General features: G+C 45.3%; 1 protein-coding gene across 1 annotated transcript; it reads right to left on the bottom strand.

Moving 5' to 3' along the window:
* Positions 1-459: 459 nt before the first annotated feature.
* Positions 460-6,584, bottom strand: IFIT2 (interferon induced protein with tetratricopeptide repeats 2). The gene is made up of 2 exons (XM_029931673.1): positions 6,397-6,584; positions 460-2,631 (listed from the first exon to the last, which is right to left on the bottom strand). Exons 1-2 carry the CDS (start codon positions 6,399-6,401, stop codon positions 1,227-1,229), a joined length of 1,410 nt encoding a protein of 469 aa, XP_029787533.1. The 5' UTR covers positions 6,402-6,584; the 3' UTR covers positions 460-1,226.
* Positions 6,585-21,875: the final 15,291 nt, after the last annotated feature.

The raw sequence follows: 21,875 nt of genomic DNA on the forward strand, positions 1-21,875 counted from the left end.
TCATGGTCCACTCAGTATTTACCTAGAAAACCCCAATCACCCCAAGCAAGTCATGAATTTTGTGGTTTTCTTGAAGATTTTTAGGGTGAAGAGCAGTTTTATATCCCCTAATATAAAAATGCCTAATTAGGGGAAAACCCCTCCATTACTGATGTCATTTCACAAGACCTTCCTCTAGGTCCTTAGCTTCTAAAGGAGACTTTTGTTCTGCTACTTTCCTATCACCTTTGAACCTGGGCTTATCCAAGCACTTTTGAACAAAGCATGGCTTCATCTTACAAGGAAATTTTATGAATAATGGCCAAGAAAATAAAAATTTTCTCCACAGGATTATAGTCTACACTGACAAATCAGCATTCTCCCTTTCTCTCTTTTGCCTACTTGATCCCTGTGCCTACTGGTGTGACATTTATTTTTTCACACACATTTTAGAGAAATGTATTATTTTGATTTCAAGCATTTGTGCACAACCCCCTTTTTTATTCTTCACACGCTGTGTTACAGGGAGGGTGGAATGGAGGCAAAATCTTCCCACATGCCTCCCCAAACCCTTGCACTGTGATTGCCTGATCCCATGTTCCTTCAGAATTCAACCTGTTCTCTGCTCTCTTTTCTTCAAACTATGTTCCCACCTCAGTTAATGGGATAATTGAACTCAGGTTGTATAGGAAAGTCTAGATGGAGGACTGTCTGGGGAAGGAGGCAGAAGTGAGGGAGGGGAGACACTGAGCCTTATGTGGGTCTTGGTCCCCCAGCCTTTGAATGGACCCAGTACATTGGTGTCTATGCAGGTCCAAACCATATAGGATCTAAAATGACTCTAAGCATGGAAAAACATTGCAAAAAATGGACTGCAGTGTTACAGATATGAGAGATCTGGCTGCTTTATATAAACATAGAGACAAACCCAAAGCATCACCCCAGGGAGGCTGAATAAGAGAATGTCACAATGCATAGTGCTCGAAGGAGGTGTTTGGAAGTAGCTCCCTTACCAAATCTCAGGATCACCCCTACTCCAATCTAATCCCTGTCTCAGAACAGCCTGAGTGATTCATGTGTCAACACTCCGCCCAGTGGGTCCCTCTGTAAACCTGGTCCAGACTGGTGGCCAGTGGCACGTCCATGCCTATGCCATACCAGTTGAGAAATATCTTGAACATAAACTTGGTGGAGGGGTTTCCCCTTCCCTTCCCGCCCCAGTCCCACAGGCACCATATACTGATTCCTCATTCTTCAGGGGATGATGCTGGAGGAAGGAGGCTTCCAGAGTCCAAACACCTCTCAGACTTTTCCTCTGCTGGCCGCATCTCTGCATCCTGCTCCTGAAGAAACTCCAAGAGGTGCAAAGCGACAGAATCGGCCCCGTCTTTAGAAAGCCTGACACTGGCAATTTTTTGCAGCTTGTTTTTCATCTTTTCTCTCTCCTTTGAGTCCTGGTTTATTTTCACACCCTGTATGAAATGGTGGATGGCCGTGTTCTCACTCTTCCGCTGGTAGAGCTGGAAGTTGCCATAGCGCAGATGGAGGACTTGTTTGGCTCCAGGAGAAAGCTCTTTGCAGAATTCTTTTTGGAAGTAATGCTCTGCTTCATCATACTGACCTGCTTGTGCGTAGAGGCAGGCCAGGTAGGAGCCCACACAGGGGAGCTTTGTATTGGCCTCTTCCACTCTCTTCAAATGATACATAGCTTGTTCAATGGCTTCCTGTAACTTCTTTCTTCTCCCATACATGTCATTCTTTCCTGTGTCCTGTAGAATTTCGAGGACTTTTGTCCTGTAGCAGCACCCAGTGTAGTAATGCAGGTAAGTGTTGTTGGGCATGCCTTCTAGAGCCTTCCTAAGCAGTTCGATAGCTCTGTCCAGGGCTCCTTTTCTTTGATACAGCTTTGCTGCTCCACAAAGCACATCGGTTGCACACGGGGCGTCCTCCAAAGCTTCCTCCACGAGCCTTTCTCCTTCACCTTCTTCCTTCATCCTCTGAAGTTTCAGAGCCAAGAGAACTTTTGCATACCGGTTGTCAGGATTCAGCCGGATGGCCTGCCTCAGAGAGTCAACAGGATTCTGAGGCAGTGGCCAGGTGTCCAGACGGTAGCTGGCGATGGCCAGGCCAGAGGTGAATTCCGGATTCTGGGGATTCCTTTCCAGAGCCTTCTCGAAGCACACCTTGGCCCTCTCGTTGTGCTTTCCTCCACACAGTAACCGGGCCCACCCCTCCTCACAGTCCATCTCGGGACTCTCGATTCTGTAGGGGCTGCGGAACTCCTCACATACCTGTAGCACCTTGTCCACATACATCTGAGCATCTGCGAATCTGCCCAGGTGGTAGTAGACCCAGGCAGAGTTCCCCCAGGTGACCAGACTTCTGATGGCTGCCTGCTCCGCGTGCTCTCGCTGGATCAGCGCCTCCGCTTGCCGTAGGCACCCCAGGGCGGCCTGGTCGTTGCCTCTGCAGTGTTTTACATAGGCCAGTATGTTGAACACTGTGGCTTTGAATTCGTTGTTCTGGAACTCAGTCTCATTACACACCTCATCTTCAAAGTCATCCAAGGACTCTCCTCCCTCCACCAAGTTCCAGGTGAAATGGCATTTTAGTTGGCGCAGATGGCTCTCCAAGGTGTTCCTAGTGTTCTCGCTGGAGGGCAAAACAGAGAGATGGACATGGTGAGACAAAGCACAGGTTCTCAGGGAGCAGAGCAGATACAATTCTCCTCCTCTCCAAGAGTGTTCACCCCCTTCAAAAGAGAACAACATATCCTGTTTGTTTCTTTCTGTATTTTGGCCTATGTGTTAAATGCACAGGGACTCAGGGGTTGGGTGACTGGGCAGCAGAAGAATTAGGGAGAGGGCAGTGTGGGGGCGCGCGCTGTGAGCCCGGGGCTGGGTGTCCCTGAACGAGAAGGTTCCTGTCAGGTAGCACTGGGCCTCAGCTGTCTGAGGCCAAACCTGGGGGAAGGGATTCCAGCCCACGGAGGACCTGACACAGTTTTGAAGAAGAAAGGCTGTTTGATTACTTTACGTTTCTGTTCATCTTCTAGCATTTACTTCCATGTTTTGGAGATGTTAGCTTTAGAATGGCCTATTTTTTTTAAGGTTTTGCCTGCTTGACTTTAATCTGACTATCCCTCTGAAGTTCAACTGCATTTTGTCCTCTATAGTTTTAGTTTCTTCATTCTCCTTCATCTGTCCTTTTTAGCACTATTCCTTCCTATAGCCTGTCTTATTATTTGAGCTTTCCATATATCCTTAATTAATTTTCTCTGTTTATCCAAACTCTTTTTTTTTTATCCTATTGGCTTTGTCTTTTTATTAATTTGTCATTCTCTGTCCTCATTTTATCTGCACTTTTCCATTTTAACCATTTAAATTGTATCTCAGCAATTCTAAATTCTTCCTTCCTTCCTCTGCTTTTGTATTATTCTACCCCTTATTATTATTATATATGCTAGCACTGCTTTACACTTCTATTTTGGAATAAAATATAATCATTTTCCCCCTACACCCCCACCTCTCTTTCTTAGACTGGCTATTTCTATTCTTAACATCTCTCATTGTGTTGGTCTATTAAAAATTTTGCATTTGTTGTTTTAATTATCTTTTGAAATTTTATTTTTCCTCTCGTGTGGCTTGCCTTCACACACAGTGTTAGAAGTGCAGTTCTGGGAGAAGGCTCACAAGACAGCAAGCATCTATTGTTATGGGAAATGTTCTTTTTCCCTTAAGGTACTCATGTAACTCTTCTGGAAAGACTTTCCATTCCCTTCAGTGTTAGTTCTTTAAAATGGAATGGAATGGAATAAAATAAAATAAAATAAATAAAATAAAAATAAGATAAAATTACTCTCCATCCTAAAACCCTATCTTAAGTCACTGCAGAGATGAGAAGGTTAAAAATCATCAAGTTTCCCAAATCATTTCTCTGCATTGCCTATGTATTGGAGTCCCTGAAAAGTTGCTCTTTCTCACTCAATTTTTTTCCTTCAGGTTATATGTTAATTAGCCCTTTATGAGTAGCTGATATTGTAAATGTTATGAATTCTGACATAGACAAGCAGTAGATATCTGGGAAGTCATGTAACGTGGCAAAGACCACTGTTGAAATATTGTCCAAATGGAAGATTCTATTCCTCCATTTTTTCCTTTCACTTTTGACACCCTCTCCCACCCCCCCAATTTGATGACTAGATCAGGGATGGGCACCCAAACTCAAGTGGCAGCTGGAAACGGAACTGAGAGGGAGTACGTCATGCACACTGGAGGTGTCATGGTGGCCACGATCTGCAGCACACACTGGAGAGACTGTGACTGGATACACATGTGCACATCTGCGGCCCCCAAGCTCTCCACTGTCCTGTTCTGGCCATCCTGGGGTGTCCCTAGTCTTGTGTGTGGGGCCTGTGAGCCCTTCCAGGAACTTTAAATCAGTCCCTGTTCATTTTTGTTACTTGAATCAGATGGAGACGTAACTACCTACCCCCAGGAGAATAAATATAAAGATGAAGGAAAATGGGTAGAAGTTTCTATTTGGGGGGGACCCTCTGTCTTTTCAAAGCCCTGGACAGGTCTCAGTGAAGAGCCAGGATGTCCGAGCCTCTTGTAATATGGTGGTGTGGTGTGTGCATGTGTATGTGTGTGCACATGTATATTGGTGTGAGCTCAGGAGAGTGCCTGGTGTGGTACGTGGCACTGTAGTGATAGCAGCCTCTCCTTGAAAAGTTCATGTCCGACCTGATCTATTTTCCTTCTCGGTAAGGTTTTAGGAAGATTCCCTTAGTACTAAGCTTGTTAGCAAACTTTCTCACTTTATAAAAGAAACAGAGTGAATACAGTTGAAATTATTACCAACATATAAAGCATATGGTCAATTATGCATGTGCAGGATAGAAGCACTTACTATACACACTTACATAAAGTCCCTTTTGAGTGCCCATTCCAAAGCATCCAATTTCACTGTGTGATTATAGGCTTTTATTTCTACCGGTGAATCAGAAGCCGGTTCCAGATACTTGCTTCCTGGGTGAAGACTTGTGAGAACTATGCTCCCGATACCTCTAGAAGCACCAAGTGTATACACACAACACTTTCTTCCCCTGCTTCTGGTCTGGATGAAGCCACAGTGGTGGTGTTTACCCGGCTCAGAGCTAATCCTGTCACATTGTCTTAGAGCAGTTAGAAATACGCATATTTGGGCCTCAACACAGGACTACCAAATCAGAATCTGAGGTTGGGGGTTTGAGCCCAGGAATGGCCATTAGCAAGCCCTCCAGAGGAATCTTATGCATGCTTAAATTAGAGAACCACTACTTAGAGCACAGGGCCAGTGCCTGGTGACAGTGCCCATAGCTAAGGGAGCACACAATTAGGAGAGACACTGATGGGTCTGTGTTCTTAAGAGGAAGACTGTAAGAGAGGCCACACTAAATTTCTAAGAAATATTTCTAAATATTCTGAGTTACTCTCACACAGACATCTGGAAATAGATCAAATCTTTCTCTTTCCTATCAGACAGACAGGCAGAGGAGCAGGAAAAGTATCATTTCAAGAGGAGAGAGTAGGAAACTTACAGAAGGAGGGCTTACGTACTTACTCTAGGAAGTAAGGGCTGGGCTGGGCGCCTCTGGATTCTGGAGCTCCCAGGACTGACACTTAGGCATCTAGTTTGGCCACCCTACACTCACGCTGGAGAAAACAGAAGTCTCCCTCCCTACCCTTCCTCCTTCCCGGGCAATCTTAGTGCATTTTGGAGGTGGGGCTATTTTCTCCAAGCACCCTACCTCCAACTCATACTTCAGAGAGAAGAACTATAGCCAGTCAGTAGCATTTTGGGGTAAAATATATTTCTGGTGAGTGAATGAATACATTTTAGCAGCCCTAATACCAATCTGAGATGAGTGAGCACATGAAAAGTAAAATCTAGCTTAGCAGGAGCTGGAGTTGCTATCGGGAGTACATTTTAACAATATCTGCCAAAAAGAGATCCTTTGTTCAATAAGAGTCCTATTCAAAGCCCCCACTTAATCCTTTCAAATAAGAAACAAAAGAGAGTCTACTGGAGCAATTCCCCCAGATCCATCTTTAAATGAAGCACCTGCCTGAGTAAGCATCTCTCCCTCTGCCCTTCCCCCACTCCCTCCCTCCTCTGGACCTCAGCCCTCAGCTTCCCTGGAGAGATGCCCTGATGAAGCCTGACTGTGTGGGGCAGAAAATCACAGAAATAAAGCAGCCAGCTTCGGTAAGACGAACACACACCCACAGACAGCTGCGCAGCAAGACTACACGCAAACACTAAAGCAAAACAAATCGGGAACTCGTGTTTCAGGAGCATGACTGTATAGGATTCACATTCCACAGCGAGATTGACTGAACATTTTCAACACGATCAGAGCAGGAGAATCTTTACCTCATGATCACGGGGTGCTTCTCAGCTGTTCTGAAAGGCTGCAGCTCAGGCCACTGTGCTCTTCAGAAATCTTCCTCCTCTGCCTCAGGGAGATGCTAAGGAGACCTTTATATGGAAGCATTACCTAGTTCCTTTGCCTTGTTTTCCCACAGCTGGTTTGAAGAAAGAAGAACTGAAAGTGGAAAGTGAAACTGGCAGGACTCTAAGGGGAAATGAACCTGGAGTAAGAGCCAAGCCTACTCACCCCCCTGCAGTGAGTAGAACTTCCTCTTTGTGACTGTTGTGATGTCCTAGATCAGCTGACATCAAGGTAGCCCAGCTTGGAGAAGGATGCATACATGTACCAAGCAACAAGCACCCTGCCTCATTTCTGCAATGTTAACCCATCCTCGCTCTGCCTGCCCTTATCACCAGTGTAGCCCACAGACCCCTGTAAGGGCTGGTGTTTATGTCTGCTTCCTTCACCACTGAATCTCCAGTCCGTTCAGTAATACCCAGCACGTGGCAGCCATTCAAAGGGTAGAGGCTGAATGAATGAATGACTAATGAGTGCGCTCTGATGTCACCTGTCTGGATTTGAACCCGGGCTCCCTGTGTATGCTGCGATGCTGGAAATTATCTAATGTGTCTCTGTGCATTAGTTTGTTCTCCTGTGAAATGGGGATCTCATTACTACTACCAACTCATAAGGGTGTTGTGAGCATCAAATGGGTTAAAGTATGAAATGTCCTTAGAATAATGCCTGGCATGTAATAAGTACATGCTAGTATTTTAGAAAATCATAATTAAGAGCTAAAATCATTAACCAAAGAGAGCAGAAGGGAAATCTTTGATGTTGCCTTTTCAGAGCTTTAGCTCCTCTGACCATCCACCATGAATCCATCCTGATCACTAACCTAAGCCAAACAACTCCTAACACCTATACACCTTCTGGGCTTCCCTGAGCACCGCAACACTTAAAATCCCTTGGGTCACCCACCTGGTGTCCAGCACCCGCACATCGCAATGTGCAGCCATGGAGGTTCATGATGATGGGGGACAGCTAATTTCTTTGCCTTTTCCTTATTCAGACCCTTGATCACAAAGGGGTGACCGTGTGCATAGACCCAAGAGGACAAGAGGTAACAGCACTGGGCATCACTGAGGTCAGGAAATTGCACAGAGCATGAGGGAAACCTATTGGCCAGGACACCTGGGGGTACGGAGACAGGTAGCTCCATCCTGGAGAAAGCATTGTTTATGGTAGGCTTTGTCTTCCTAGGGGCAGGAGCAAGCAAGAGCTATGTTACTTGATGATCCTCTGACCTTTTATTGGGACACACAGCCAAGGCTATCCCGGTTGGTAAACCCTTACTTTTAGGTGATGTTCAGCAGTTACAAGTTCTAGTATGTATTTATAGAAATGCATGTTAGATGTAAGAAATGCTGCAGGAAGGAAACTGGGAACCTGTGGAGTTTGTTGTTTGTTTTCAATCTGCCTTCAAGAAAACTATCAGATAGAAATGTTTAAGTCTTATCATACAGGCACCAGGTTGGGGGCAAGTAGGGGATAGCTGTGTTTTGAAATGCCCGGAACTATTGTTTTACTCTTTGGAAATCTGTCCGGCCAGTGCCTGGGTACAATGGGTTGACAACACTATGTACCAGCCGCTCTGGCAGCCGGGTTAGTGTTCAGAATATGCAGTGTGAATGCAGAATAGAAACTGAAAAAGAAAACCAACTCTCTCCCCGTTAATATTTCTATTTTGAGAAAAATGAAACTGAACTCCCTGAGAGTTGCGATTATTCTGGCAATTACAGCTATTGATGTGTCTGTGTCCAGAATACAGGCTTGGGGCTCTCCATGTCTCAGCTCAGATGAAGGGAGAGTCCTTGTTTGCCGTTCTGAGAATGGGGAGGGTCACCTGGGCGGCTACATCAAGCACAAAGGGGTATAATACACGAGTTCCCATGTTGCCATCAGACATAAGAAGGAAAAACAAAATAAGATAAAAACAGAGAGGGAGAGGGGCGCCTGGGTGGCTCAGTCGGTTAAGCCTCCAACTTTGGCTCAGGTCAGATCTCATGTTCGAGGGTTCGAGCCCCGCGTCAGGCTCTGTGCTTACAGCTAGCTCAGAGCCTGGAGCCTGCTTCCGGTTCTGTGTCTCCTTCTCTCTCTGCCCCTCCCCCTCTCATGCTCTGTCTCTCTCTGTATCAAAAATAAATAAAACATTAAAAAAAAAACAGAGAGGGAGACAAACCATAAGAGATTCTTAAATACAAAGAACAAGCTGAGAGTTGCTGGAGGGGAGGTGGGTGGGGGGGATGGGCTAAATGGGGGATGGGCACTAAGGAGGGCACTTGTTGGGGTGAGCACTGGGTGTTATAGGTAAATGATGAATCATTTAAATTTTACTCTTGAAACCAATATATTAAAAAAGAAACTAAAAAAAAAGTATCAGCATCACCTGGTACTGGTATTGCTGGGAGTTTCTGCAGTGCAGGTGGAGCACCTGTCTCTCTACCAGAGGCAGATCCTTCCTGAATTCGTTCTGGAAGTAATACTCTGTCTTATTGTACTGCCCATTACACCACAGCTGCAGGCAGCTTCTGGAAGGTTGATATTCAATTCAACAACTTTCTTAAAGTGATGCAGGGCCTTCCCCATCATCTCCCGCAGTTCCTCTTGTCTCCCGCTCCTGGTACACTTGCTTGACCTCTTTATTTGTCCGATTTTTGCCCTGTAACTAAAATAATTACTGGTTGCCCCTGGGGTGTGGGAATAAGGTGGGATGGTGGGGGTGGGGACTGCTGTTTTTCCCATCTTGTAGATTATGTTGACTATTTAAATGGTGTGAATGCATGAGTATGATTATAAAGTAAGGAAGCTGGAAGGAAAGAGGGAAGGGAGGAGGGAGGGAAGAAAAAAACAGAGGGAAAGAAGGAAGAAATCATACATCCATATTTTGCAGCATTATTTGAACCCCCAATACTTATGATATTGAAAATGTTTTATTTTCAGTTATATTTAAACTCACAGTATATTTCTAAGTGAAAAGGCAAGATGAAACTTTGAAAAGATATTCTCCAAATTTGTTAATAAAGTACATATATATGTAAAATGTTGAAGTATTTTATTTCTGCTTGGTTAGATGGTATACCATTGAATTTTTTCCCTTAGACAGCTGGCATTTCCCCAAAGTTCTTTAGTGTGTTCACAGTATCTTCATCCTGAAAAAAGTCCATGCTTCTAGTTGGTTTTGTTTGTTTATTTTTTAAAGATTACCGAAAATTACAAACAAAACAGAAAAGGAAAGCTTGGGCACCAGATGGTTCAAGGCCAATTTCTCTGGAGGCTCCAGATGTGGATTTTGGTTCGGTACCCCACTGTGGTTCTTGAGGAAAGACTCCATTAAATTCAGTCCATCCTTTATTAGGGCATTCGGTGCTAAGCCTATAGAGTGCCCTTTGCTTAACAGTTACAAAATCAAATAAGCACAAGCTCCTGGCTTTTCCTTTCAAATGAAAAACAGAAAAACAAAAGCTTATAAGAACATTTCCACCTGGTTTGCAGCTTTAACTGATGAAAACTTTGCCAGCCACAGAAAGAAATACATTCACCCTGCCCCCCTTCCCCAGAGCCTTCTGAGCCTTTTCTTCCCCAGCTCCAGCCTCTGGCTGCTTTCTCCTTAAGATTTCTAAAAGCTTCCACTGGGGAGGAAGAGCCCATGTGTGTCTGGAAGTGCTGCAAAATTTAAGATGCCTGAAACAATTATTATCAAAATTTAAGGTATATTTAATACGTAAACAGATGCCGAAATCTAGCACTTAAGAAAAATCTGTCTTGAGATTTTCAGAGACACTAGGCACAGTTTCAAGAGATCAATGCAAGGAAAACAACCTATACCTCATGGTCAGAAGTTGAGTGCCCCACCCCTTCCATCTCCCCTGCAGTGTTCTGGCAAAGGCTGATTTGCTGCTCAGAAATCTGCCTCGGCTCCTCTGGCCAACCCAGGACCTTTAGCAGACCCTCGTAGCCCGTGTGATTGATTAACGAGGCCTTTCTGCCCATAGTCACAGATGGTGCATTCTTGATAGAAAGAACAGAGCATTTCTGCACCTCACCAGACCCCCTGCACTACCTCCCGACCCCGCACCAAGGAACCAGACCCTTTTGCACAACTTCTGAGCCCCGTGATAACATGTGAAACTGGGACCACGGCACCTGCATATCATCGAGAGGTGTTACAGACCCCTGCGCTCCTGTAACTAATGTAACTGCCCTAACCCCCCTTACAAATCTCTGGGCCAGACAGAAACCATGGAGTTGGCCTTTGGGGACAGGAGTCCGCCTTCCTCCCCAGCCAACAGAATAAAGCTCATAGTCCTTTCCATTCAAAACTCCAATTTGAAGGATTGGCTTTTGGAGCAATGTGCAGCCCAACTTGTCAGCCGCAGGTTGCTGAGGACAAGACGCTCAGTGCTGCTGCTGAGGGGGGCCTTGTCTGTACTTGCAAATAGGACATGGAAATGTACCCTGGCAAGCACAGCTGACTTCAGCTCTGCTGGTTTCCTGCTAGGGGGAAGGGAGACATCAGCAGGGAGAGCTTCCATCTTCCTGATCCGGAACTCAACTAGGACAGCATGTTTTGGAGGAAGCGTGTGTAAGGACGTTCAAGGTGCAGGAAAATTTAATAGAGGGAGGACCCACCGTGTAGCAGTCAGAGAACTGGAAATGTAAGTGACAGCTGGCTGCACTGTGTGGCTTCAGAAGGACTGTGGCCCCAGGAACACCACCACTAGCTGGTGCTGATGGAGCAGCTTTGCTCAGGACTTTGTAGACTGATTTCCTGCCTTTGACCACCACGTGAGAGATGGCCGTTTACCAGTTGAACAAGAGAAGACCCGGCATGCTCACGAAACAGGCCCGAGCAGGCAAGTCCAGGTCTGTCTGACTCTGGAACCTCACTTGTTTGATTGTGAGTCTTATGAGCAGGGCATCTTCTGAGCTAAACTACACAGTTCATTTACTCGCTGCTGGAGGGCACGTAAGCTGGTGGAGCCATTGTGGAGAACAGTATGAAGTTTCCTCAAAAAATTAAAAATTGAACTACCATGTGATCCAGGTTTCTTTCTTCTGGATATAGATCTGAAGGAATCAAAATCCAGGTCTCAAGGAGATTTCTGGACACCCATGTTCACTGCAGTATTATTCATAATAGCCAAGATATAGAAACAACTCATGTCCATTGTGAATGAACAGATAAAGAAAACGTGATGCTCTTGTACACGAGGCACACACACACACACACACACACAGTGGAATATTATTCAGCCATAAGAAAGAAGGAAATGTTACCATTTGTGACAACATTGGTGGCCCATCAGGGCATCTGTGCTAAGTGAAATAAATTAAAGAGAGGAAGACCAATACTGTGTGTGAGTTCATTTATATGTGGAATCTAAGAAAGTTGAACCCGTAAAAAACAGAGTAGAATGGAGGTTGCCAGAGGCTGGAGCAGTGGAGGAGGTGGGGAGACGTTGTTTAAGGGTACAGACCTGCAGCAAAATCGATAAACAAATTCTGGAGACATAATGACCAGCATTGTGATTATAGTCAACAATACTGTATTATAGACTCTAAAGTTGCTAAGAGTTGAGGGGGTGAGTTGGCTAAGAAGGTGCTTCCAGAGAGAGATGGTAAAAGACAAAGTCTGTCAAGCTGTTTGATTTTGTAGTTCAGTCCCTTGTAGAAAGGAGTTGTCAGCGAAGATAGGTGAAAGCAAAGAGAAAATATACAATGTTCATCGTCATCTGAAGAGAAGGTTAAGATCTTCTACAGGTGCACGGGAGGAGGCACTTTATTTTGCTCACCGGTTTCCTGTGAAGGAGGCCCAGGTTTTATTCTAGATATACGAGACCCTGAAGAGTGCCTTTCTAATTTTACTGCAGTGGGAGTACATAATATGACCCAATATGGACCTTTCCATTTTTTAAATGTTTGTTTATTTTAGAGAGAGAGAGAAAGATCAAGAGAGAGTGAGAGCGCGAGTAGGAGAGAGAGAGAGAGAGAGAGAGAGAGAGAGAGAGTTAGAGAGAGGGAGACACAGAATCTGAAGCAGACTCCAGGCTCCGAACTGTCAACACAGAGCCTGAAGCGGGAGTCAAACTCAAGAACTGCAAGATCACCACCTGAGCCGAAGTCGGACGCTTAAGTGACAGCCACTCAGGCGCCCCGAAAATGTTTAATTTTTGAAGCTTGTGCTATTTGTTATTTGTGCAGTAGAAGAAGGACTGTTGTCACTTTGGACGGATTGTGGAAAGCTAAATCTAGGAATAATTTCTCGCATTAAGACTTTGGTTTCTTCCGTGGCTCTTTCAGCTCTGCGTGGAAAGGCCTTGATCCACCCTTGAGGATCCTCAAGCACTAGTAGGAACTTACAGCCTTTGCAAGGAGGCATTTGTGTAAAGCCAAGCCGCCAGTCCTTTCGTGGGTACGATCCATGCCTTTGGACTGGTTTCAAACGTGGGGGAGGCAGAATGTGCCTCCCGGATATTCTAGGACACAAACAATACAGCATCTGAAGACCTGCTTTCTTGTGACTAAATTTACTCCCTCAAGTATATTTTTAATTGAAAGCTGTAAAGCATTTTTGCCCAAATGAGTAGCTCAGTATAAACCCTGTATTACCTTCCATTGGTTATTTTTGAGTATAAAGATTTTTCCTTCATTATTAACAAGCCATTCCTGCGCATTTTTGGAATATCCTCTTTCCTGGGCTATGTGAGTTTCCTGGTCTGGCTGGTATGGGACTTACTATTTGTTTATCTTGTGCTGCCTGTTTGGCCACACAATCTGCCTCATTGCTTCCTTTAGATTCTAAGGTCATGTCCTTTGGGTGTCTTTCAAGGTGAATTACAACTGCCTCCTTAGGTACATGGACCACCTGAAGAAGAGTAATGATTTCAGGCCCCTATTTGATTGGGGAATTATGGCTTGATAACAGTTCCCTTTTTTTCTGGGTTGCTCCATGGGGAAGGTAGCGCCAGAAAAGCATATTTGGAGTCAGTATAGATATTCATTCTTCTGCCAACCGAAGAGCATGGGTTAAGTGCTATTAATTCAGCCTTTTGAGCAGAAGTTTTTACTGGAAGGGCTTTTGCCTCAGTGGTTCTAATTAAACTATAGTTTATACAGGTTTTCTCTTTCTCTTATCGATGAACCTACTGCCATCAGTAAACCCACTGTCATCTACGTTTTCAGTAGGGGAATCTTTGAATTCTGATTGGCTAGACTAAACAAGATCAATAATCTCTGAACAGTCATGTTCTAACACAGGAGCATGATGGTCAGGCCCAGGCATCAGGGTAGCGGGGTTTATAGCTGGGTTTAAAGTTGGACAGGTTTTAAGTGTTATTTCCCAAGTATCTGAAAGCATAGCCTGGTATTTTAGGAAGTCAGCCTCCGCCATCCATTGGTGGCCCTTGGTCTCCAGGACACCCTGGACCTGATGCGAAGTCATCACTGTTGGGGGCTTGTCCCAGGGTAAGTTCTGAAGCTTCTTCTCCCAGCAGGCTGTTGCAGCCACTGCTCAAAGACAGGTCGGCCACCCTTGAGCTACATTATCAAGTGACTTTGAAAACTAGCCCACCAGTCTTGTTTCGTTTCCTCACTTCTGGGTAAGAACCCCCAAAGCTTGTCCCTGTGTTTCTGCTACATGTGAGGTTTTTCTAAATTTAGTAAAGCCAAGCCCAGCTTTTAATGTTTGAAAGGCCATCTACTGGGCTTTAGTCCTGACTGAAGCTTCCTCATCAGGGCCTTTAATTGAATCATACAATGGTTTGGCTAAAAGCCCAAATCCAGAAATCCGTGGGCAGCAAAACCCTGCCATACCTAGGAATGTACGGAGTTATTTTTGTTAGCTGGGGGTTCAAGACCTAATATAGGCTTTTTCCTGTCATTAGACAGGGTAGGATGACCTGGTGTTACTGCATTTCCCAAACATTGTGCTTTCTGTTTAGATAGTTGCACCTTTTTAGGGGAGATGTGATACCCTCTGTCTGCCAAGAAATTAAGTAAAGTTATAGAATTGCTATCAGACATTTCTTTTGTGGGACTACAGATTAAAATATCATCCACCTGTTCCTTATAAAATGCATGTTTAGTATACTTTCCCCTGAGGAGAGGTTGGGTTCAGACCTTGAAATAGAGCTGGATTCTCATCAGTTCCTTGACTAACTTCCTGAATTTTGTCAGTTTATAGGTTTAGAGAAAGCTTTTTCCATTCCTTCTATTAAACAAATGATCCAGTGACCTCATCTTTCCTTTTTCTGTTTATCTTTCTTCTTGGGAAGTCCAGTGTGGTTCAGTATTTGGGACAGCAGCGCCCCCTACTGGATAAACTTCCCTATCTCTTGTCAGTGTATCCGTGAACTCTTGAGCCCCTGCCCAGATACAGTTCTTTTCCCCAGGGGTGCAACAACAATTTAATATGATTATATATATAATATAATATAATATAATATAATATAATATAATATAATATAATATAATATATATCTTTCCAGATAAAATCAAACATAATAGATAATTGCTGAAAGCCCTCAATAAATTGAGAATGGTTTTCAAAATATCATCCTAATTGTTGTTTTATCCAAGTAGGTTTTGCCATGGAGAACAGGACTCTAATTGTGCCCATTTCTCTGTTAGCAATCTCCCTAAGAGGATGCGTTCCAAATGTAGGGAGGATTCCTGGAAGATATGGTGTACTGCTCCTGGTGTGTCCTCCTGGGCTGGGAGCAGAGGGGTCTTGGGGTTTATAAGGAGGAGGGACAGCATCAGAGCCATAGTCCTCTTTGTCTGGACCTGCCAGTGATTTTTCAAGTGGAAGGAAGAGACCTATTTAGACTGCCATCCTCCAATTTGTCCAGAGGGGCTTTATTAACCCAGTTGGTGGGTAGACATGATCTGCAAAGGCCTTTATTTATTTATTAAAAATTTTTTTTAATGTTTTATTTATTTTTGAGAGAGAGAGAGAGAGAGAGAGAGAGAGAGAGAGAGAGAGAGGGAGAGAGAGGCAGCATGAGCAGGAGAGAGGGCAGAGAGAGAGGGAGACATAGAATCCAAAGACAGGCTCCAGGGTCTGAGCTAGCTGTCAGCACAGAGCCTGACATGGGGCTCAAACCCCCAAACCATGAGATCATGACCTGAGCTGAAGTCGAACACTCAAATGACTGAACCACCCAGGTGCCCCTGCAAAGGCCTTTAGATCAGGATCTTGATTTAGAGCCATGAAGGTCTAGATATAGGGCACCTCAGGGCATTTTCCCTGCCTCTTGCAGAAGAGATCTAAGTGATAGATCCTACTGAAGCTCAATGTCCTCCTAACGGGCCATTTTTCCTAACAGGCCTGTACCTCATGGTACAGGAGGCCATGCAAGGTTACAAAGCGAATCAGTTTTTTTTTTCTTAGATTTTGCAATCTGAATTGATTCCAGTGTGCTAGAAGGCATTCCAAGGGAGAATCCTTGGGGCCTGAGGGAAAAGATCCCATGCTCCTAGAAAAGTAAGGAGATCCATTACCAGCCACCCCCCCCCCGCCCCCAATTCCTGGGCGGTGTCTCACACAGGATATGTTAGAGGTTCCTGGTGTCAAAGTGACCAAGGTCCCCCTTGAATGAAATTTCAGCTGGCCACCACCCTGCTGTAAAGGGCCTGTAGCAGGGGGCTAGCAAACTCCCCCACTGTGTCCTGGGCTACAAATGGGTTCCAGTGATGGATTAAAATACTATTACTTGCCTTGCCTTGAAGAACCTGCCATTTTTAGCCCATGGAAAACACTAGGAAAGTTTTACAAAGGGAAATCACCCAATTTTGTGATTTAAGTAGTCAGTAGGGGACATTGATGGAAAACAGTAAAGACAGAAATCCATCATGATCTAAGTGACATTCCAACACGTGTAGTCTTTACAGCCAACTTCCCTAGGGAATGTCCCCAGTTGGGTTTTAGTTCAATTGGGTATAGGTTTTGGCCACTCCGAGTGGAGATCTGGGGGCCAGAAGTGGCTAGACCAGGGATGTAGAGAGATCACTTACATCACTGAGGAGGAGACCTCGCACGGGTCTTAAGACCTGGTGACTTAGGTGACTCTTCTGTACCTGAGACAGACAACTTTATATAAGGACAGGAATGAAGAAAGGGAATCAAGTTTCTGGGTCTAATTACCATTCTGGCCAGGGTACTAATTTCCAGTGAAAAGGCAGGCTTTCTCTTCCCCATAGAGTAGCCACGGCTAGAGCATTGCAGCCTGAGTAATCGACATGAAAGTTCCAAGAAGACCATACTCCTTAAAAAGCCCCTGAAATGAAAGTAAAGGAAGAGAAGAGCAATTACTCACCACGTTTACACCGAAGCTCAGTGTCCAGATGATAAAGCTCAGGCCCCACCCACAACTGGGCTCCAAAATGATGTGGTTTAGAGACGGGTTCCGAAGCCAAGGGCCAAGAAAGAATTTTTGCGATGTTTTCGGTGCAGCAAGATGTTTTTATTATGGCTTGCAAACAGGACCTGTGGACAGAAAGCTACGTTAAATGTGTGAGGGGTGACTGATTACGAAGACTTTCTATCCTGTGGAGGGGAGGATGGTGTTAGGGCTCTAGGAAACAGTCTTTAGGTCTCTGAAGGTCTGATAAGATTGCTTTTTTCTTATAAATCATTAAGACAGTTGTAAACTGATGGAGACCCGTCCTGTGACTGTGTTCTCTACCAGCTAACCGTTTGTTTTTCGCTTTCCCTTGTCTTGAGTCCTTTGTTTTGAGTGCCTGAGGAATGTCCCACCTGTGGGTGGTGCTGGGGGCTTCGGGTGTTGGCTTGTGCTTTGCTGTCAGCTTGCCTTCTGCTCCCTCATCACCAGCACAAAGACACTGCCCATTTGCACGGACTCTCCGCCCACTGGCTCCGCAGCCCAGGGAGACTCTCCTTAGGCAGGGAGAGGAGTGTGCACCCCAGGGGGGCTGAGAGAACCCCATGCCCTCTCCTCAGACTGCTCTCTGCAGTTTTACTGTCTGTACCAAACATGTGCTCCAGCTGGACAGGGGCCCAGTTACCCTGCTGCTCCCTGAGCACCCCCTGAACTTTCTGGCCTCTGCCTCCCCCTGGCAAGTGGCCACTGAAAAGCCTCCTGTTCTTCCTGGCCGGTGGCACTCAGGCCACACCTCTTTAATAAAGATTGCTTCCTGTTGTTCCGAGGCTGGCCCTTCAAGGCCATGTCACAGCTCCTTTGTCCGATGGCCTCTCATCTCTGCCCTCTGCACCCCCAGCCAGTGAGCTGCTGCTCCCTGAAACTCCTCTGATAAATCCCTACAGGTATTACTGCCTTATTGCTCTTCATAGTAAGAATAGCTACTATTTTGGAGAGATTATTATGTGCTAATCACCTGGGTGCTTTGCAAAAATGATGCCTTTCCGGAGCACCAGGGCGGCTCAGTCAGTTAAGCGTCCAACTTCAGCTCTGGTCAGGATCTCATGGTCTGTGAGTTTGAGCCCTGCATGGGGCTGTGTGCTGACAGCTCAGAGCCTGGAGCCTGCTTCACAGGCTTCTGTGTCTCCCTCTTTCTGCCTTTCCCCTGCTCACTCCCTGTCGCTCTCGCTCTTTCACGTGAATGCTCTCTCTCTTTCTCTCTCTCTCTCAAAAATAAACCTTTAAAGAAATTAAAAATAAAATGAAGCCTTTCCATCTTCATGATGCCCAGGAGCAGATAAAGGCAGATGAAGAGCCCAAGCCTTCTTGCACTTTTCTAGGTCCCCCACCAGTTCCATTTACACATGGGTAGGTCAACCAGGCAAGGAACTCTGAAACTTGCATTTATGGGGGTCCCAGGGCCCCAAAAGGGGGAGAGCAAGCCCTTTCGCTGCCCAGAGCAGCATTTCTTTGGAGGGACGGTGTGGGGTTGGGGTGCCAGAGTGGTGGCCGCACTCATTTGGGAAGACCCAAATGTTTATCTAGACGGAGGAACCTCCGGCCCACACAGCCTAGGGATGGCCCTGCCTCTAAGGCCAGCATAGTTATGATTGCCCTTTTATAGATAAGAGAATTGAGGCTTAGAGAAGCTGAGACATCATCACCAAAATCCCCCAGGAGACCTGAAACTTGGATATCATGTTTGACGTCACAGCGCCAGCTCTTCGCCGTCCACAACACTGTCCTTCTCTTTTGCTAATTTCAGTGTATGCTCCCTCTGCCCAAGGGCTCCGACGGGCGGGGGTGGTGTGTTGGAGCCCTGTGATTTCCCAGTTCCGCCTTGCACAGCGCCTTTCACACGGTAGCTATGGAACTGCAGTACCTGATTGAAAAGCTAGAACATTCCCCCATAATTCCCATAATTAAAGTCAACCCGGTGAGATTTCCTCATCTCTGGGGTTCTTTGCCGCTCCATGGTGCTCTGTGCTGCACGGGGCTGGCTGCCGCAGCCAACCATCCCCAATGTGGTCGCTCAAATCCACAGACATTTAGTCGTTTAGTTCTAGAGGCCACAAGTCAGAATCAAGGGTGTTGACATCCCAAGCTCCCTCTGAAGCGTCTCGGGGAGAATCCAGTTCTGCCTCCACGAGCTTCTGGTGGCCTCTGGTGTTATGGGGCCTGGGGCTGCATTATCCAGTCCCTGCCTCCACTTCCCTGTGGTCTCCTTCTCTGTGTGGCCCTGCGTCTTCTCCTTTTCTGTCTTAAGAACACTGTCATTTAGGCTTAGGTTTATCTTAGCCTAAACCCAAGAAAATCTCAAGGTCTTTAACTTGGAGAAAAATGAAAGTAGTAGCCCCAGACATACATAGTTCATCTCCTTCTCACAACGACTGTGCAAAGTCGGGCATTCTTAGTCCCATTTTAAAGATGGGAAAAGTGAGGCTCTGAGAAGTTGTCCAAAGTTTTAGCTAGAAACTCACAAATCTGGCCAGGTTTACATAGCATACTCCTTACATCCTTCTCCCTTTCTCCTTCCTTCTTTCCTTCCTTCCATAAATATTGAATACCTACTGCAAGTGAGGAATCATTCTAGGTGTTGAAGATACAAAAAACAAAAATAAAACTCTGCACGAAGCTGGTATTCTAATGGGAGAGACAGACATTAAGCCATCATGTAAAATGCATTGTATGTTGAATGATGATATTGCTATGGAAAAGTTATAAAGCAACATGTGTACCGTATTTGGACTTTTACTCGAACATACTGACTGTAACAAGACATCGTTCAGACAACAGGGAAATTTGAATATGAACTGGTTTGTCATACTGTTGATTTGTTACATCTGATGATGGCATGGTGGCTATGTTTCTAAAATGTAATTAATTGACAGATTCAGGCTGAAATATTTGTGGATGAACTAAGATTGTGAAAATGTGGCTGATTATTGATGTGGAAGGATAGATTCCTATGAAGGGCCTTTATACTCTTCTACTTTTGTGGATATTAGAACATTTCCATAATATAAAGTTTTGGATAGGAGTGGGAGGTAAGACATGCAAGAGATGTTGTAAGGCCCCAACGGGTAGAGGAGACTGTTAGAGCAAAGCCTCGCATAAGGCGTGGAAGGGCCGTGTGAACGTCTGAATGTTCCAGGCAGAGGTAGGAGCTAGCGCAGAGCTCCGAGGTGTTGGGGAGGGGGGAGGGCTCCACCCCAAAGAAACTGGGCCAAACTGTAAATAGGAAGTGAAAATAGACAGCTCTAGCTTCCCACCAGCTTTATAGATGTTAATAACCTACTTATTGCGCATTACGTACCAGGACATTTCCACACAGTATCACACAGACTTGTGGCATCATTTGAGACCAATCCTTCAGACTTTAAAAAAGGAATTGAAATTTTAAGTGTAGGGGTGCCTGGGTGGCTCAGTGGGTTAAGTGTCCAACTTTGGCTCAGGTCATGATCTCACGGTTCGTGGGTTCAAGCCCTGCATCAGGTTCTGTGCTGACCACTAGTTCAGAGCCTGGAGCCTGTCTTTGGATTCTGTGTCTCCCTCTCTCTCTGCCCCTCCCCAGCTCATGCTGTCTCTCAAAAATAAATAAATGAATAAATAAATAAAACATTAAAAAAACAAAAAAAAATTTTAAGTGTAGACATCAGGACTCTTCAAAAGCCAAAAATCATGGCCGATTTTCAAACGAGAAAAGGCCACTGAAGTATCCTACAGGTTTTAACTTCTAATAAGGTACACATCTTTTGCTAGAACCCACCTAATCAAAAAGCTCTTTGGGGTCCTTAACGTTTGTAAAAGCCTCAAGGATTTTTGAGACTCCAAAGGGAGACATCACTGTGGATTAGCCCCAGCCTCGACAGGTCCGTTTCTTCCTGTGACCTCACTCGGAGCTCCTGGTTTGGAATTCCAAGGAGCAAACAGGTTTCCTGGCTGGGCTTGACCCTTGTAGCTCAGGAAGCAGCTTTTCAATGTCCTGAGAGACTTTAACCAAAATTAGCTGTTTCCTCCAAGATGGTTTTGTCTCGTGGTTATTTAGTTTTTCTCATTTTTTCTAGGTTTCTTCATTTTTTTATTTCTAAATTCTCTTTCATTTTTTTCTTTTCCATTTCTTCTCAGTTTGTTAGTATTTGTTTGCTTATTTATTTTTTTGGTCTGGCATTGTGTTTTTGATTGTGTCATAAAGAGAAGTTCATCAGGTAAACTTTGAACTGATTGGGACCAAACTCCTCACCAGCCTTTCCCACGTGTAAGCTGACCTCAGGACACCCTGAACTCCAAGTGCAGTGGACATCTGACACGGTGACATATTTGAAGGAGTGGATGCTGAAGAAACACTCTGTCTTACTAGGAAGGGCACTAGAGGAGGGGTGGTGTGAGCACCTAGTGGCTCGTGGCAGGAAGGAAAAGTGGCCGAAGGCTGATGCCGTCACATAGCATCTGCTGTGCAAACCGCCACCAGAATTATATTGTCCATAGAGATGTAAAGACAGAAAACCCACTTTTGGATGCTAGCATGAATATCAAGATTGCATACTTTGGCTTCAGTGGCAAGCACATCTTTTACAACAAGCCGTACACCTTCTGTAGCAGCCCCCCCCCCATGCTGCCCTTGGAACTCTTCTGGGGGCAAAAGTACAACCTGGTAGGATGTATGGAGTCTGGAAGTCATCCGGTAGCCATTGGTCAATGGATGCCTGCCTTTTGAAGGACAGAAAGAGCCCTGGGAGGGGTACTGAGTGGAATATACAGTCAATGGAATGTGACAGTCTGCTTGAGGAATTTCTCATTCTCAATCCTGGCAAGAGCAGAACTTTGGAGCACACTGGGCAGGCTCTGTGGATTGTTGAGGATCATGAATACAAGTAGCTGATGCCTGCATGGAGCCATTCTCTGACTACAAGGGCCCTCAGCAGACTGAATTTGGGGTGTCCGTGGGTTGCATGTGGAAGGAGAGACCCAGGACTCACTGACGGGCCATAAGTGCAAGGGGGAAGTGGCCACATATCTGCTCCTGGGCTATAAGAGAT

The sequence above is a fragment of the Suricata suricatta genome, chromosome 2 (assembly GCF_006229205.1).
Source record: "Suricata suricatta isolate VVHF042 chromosome 2, meerkat_22Aug2017_6uvM2_HiC, whole genome shotgun sequence".
In the NCBI taxonomy this organism is placed as follows: domain Eukaryota; kingdom Metazoa; phylum Chordata; class Mammalia; order Carnivora; family Herpestidae; genus Suricata; species Suricata suricatta.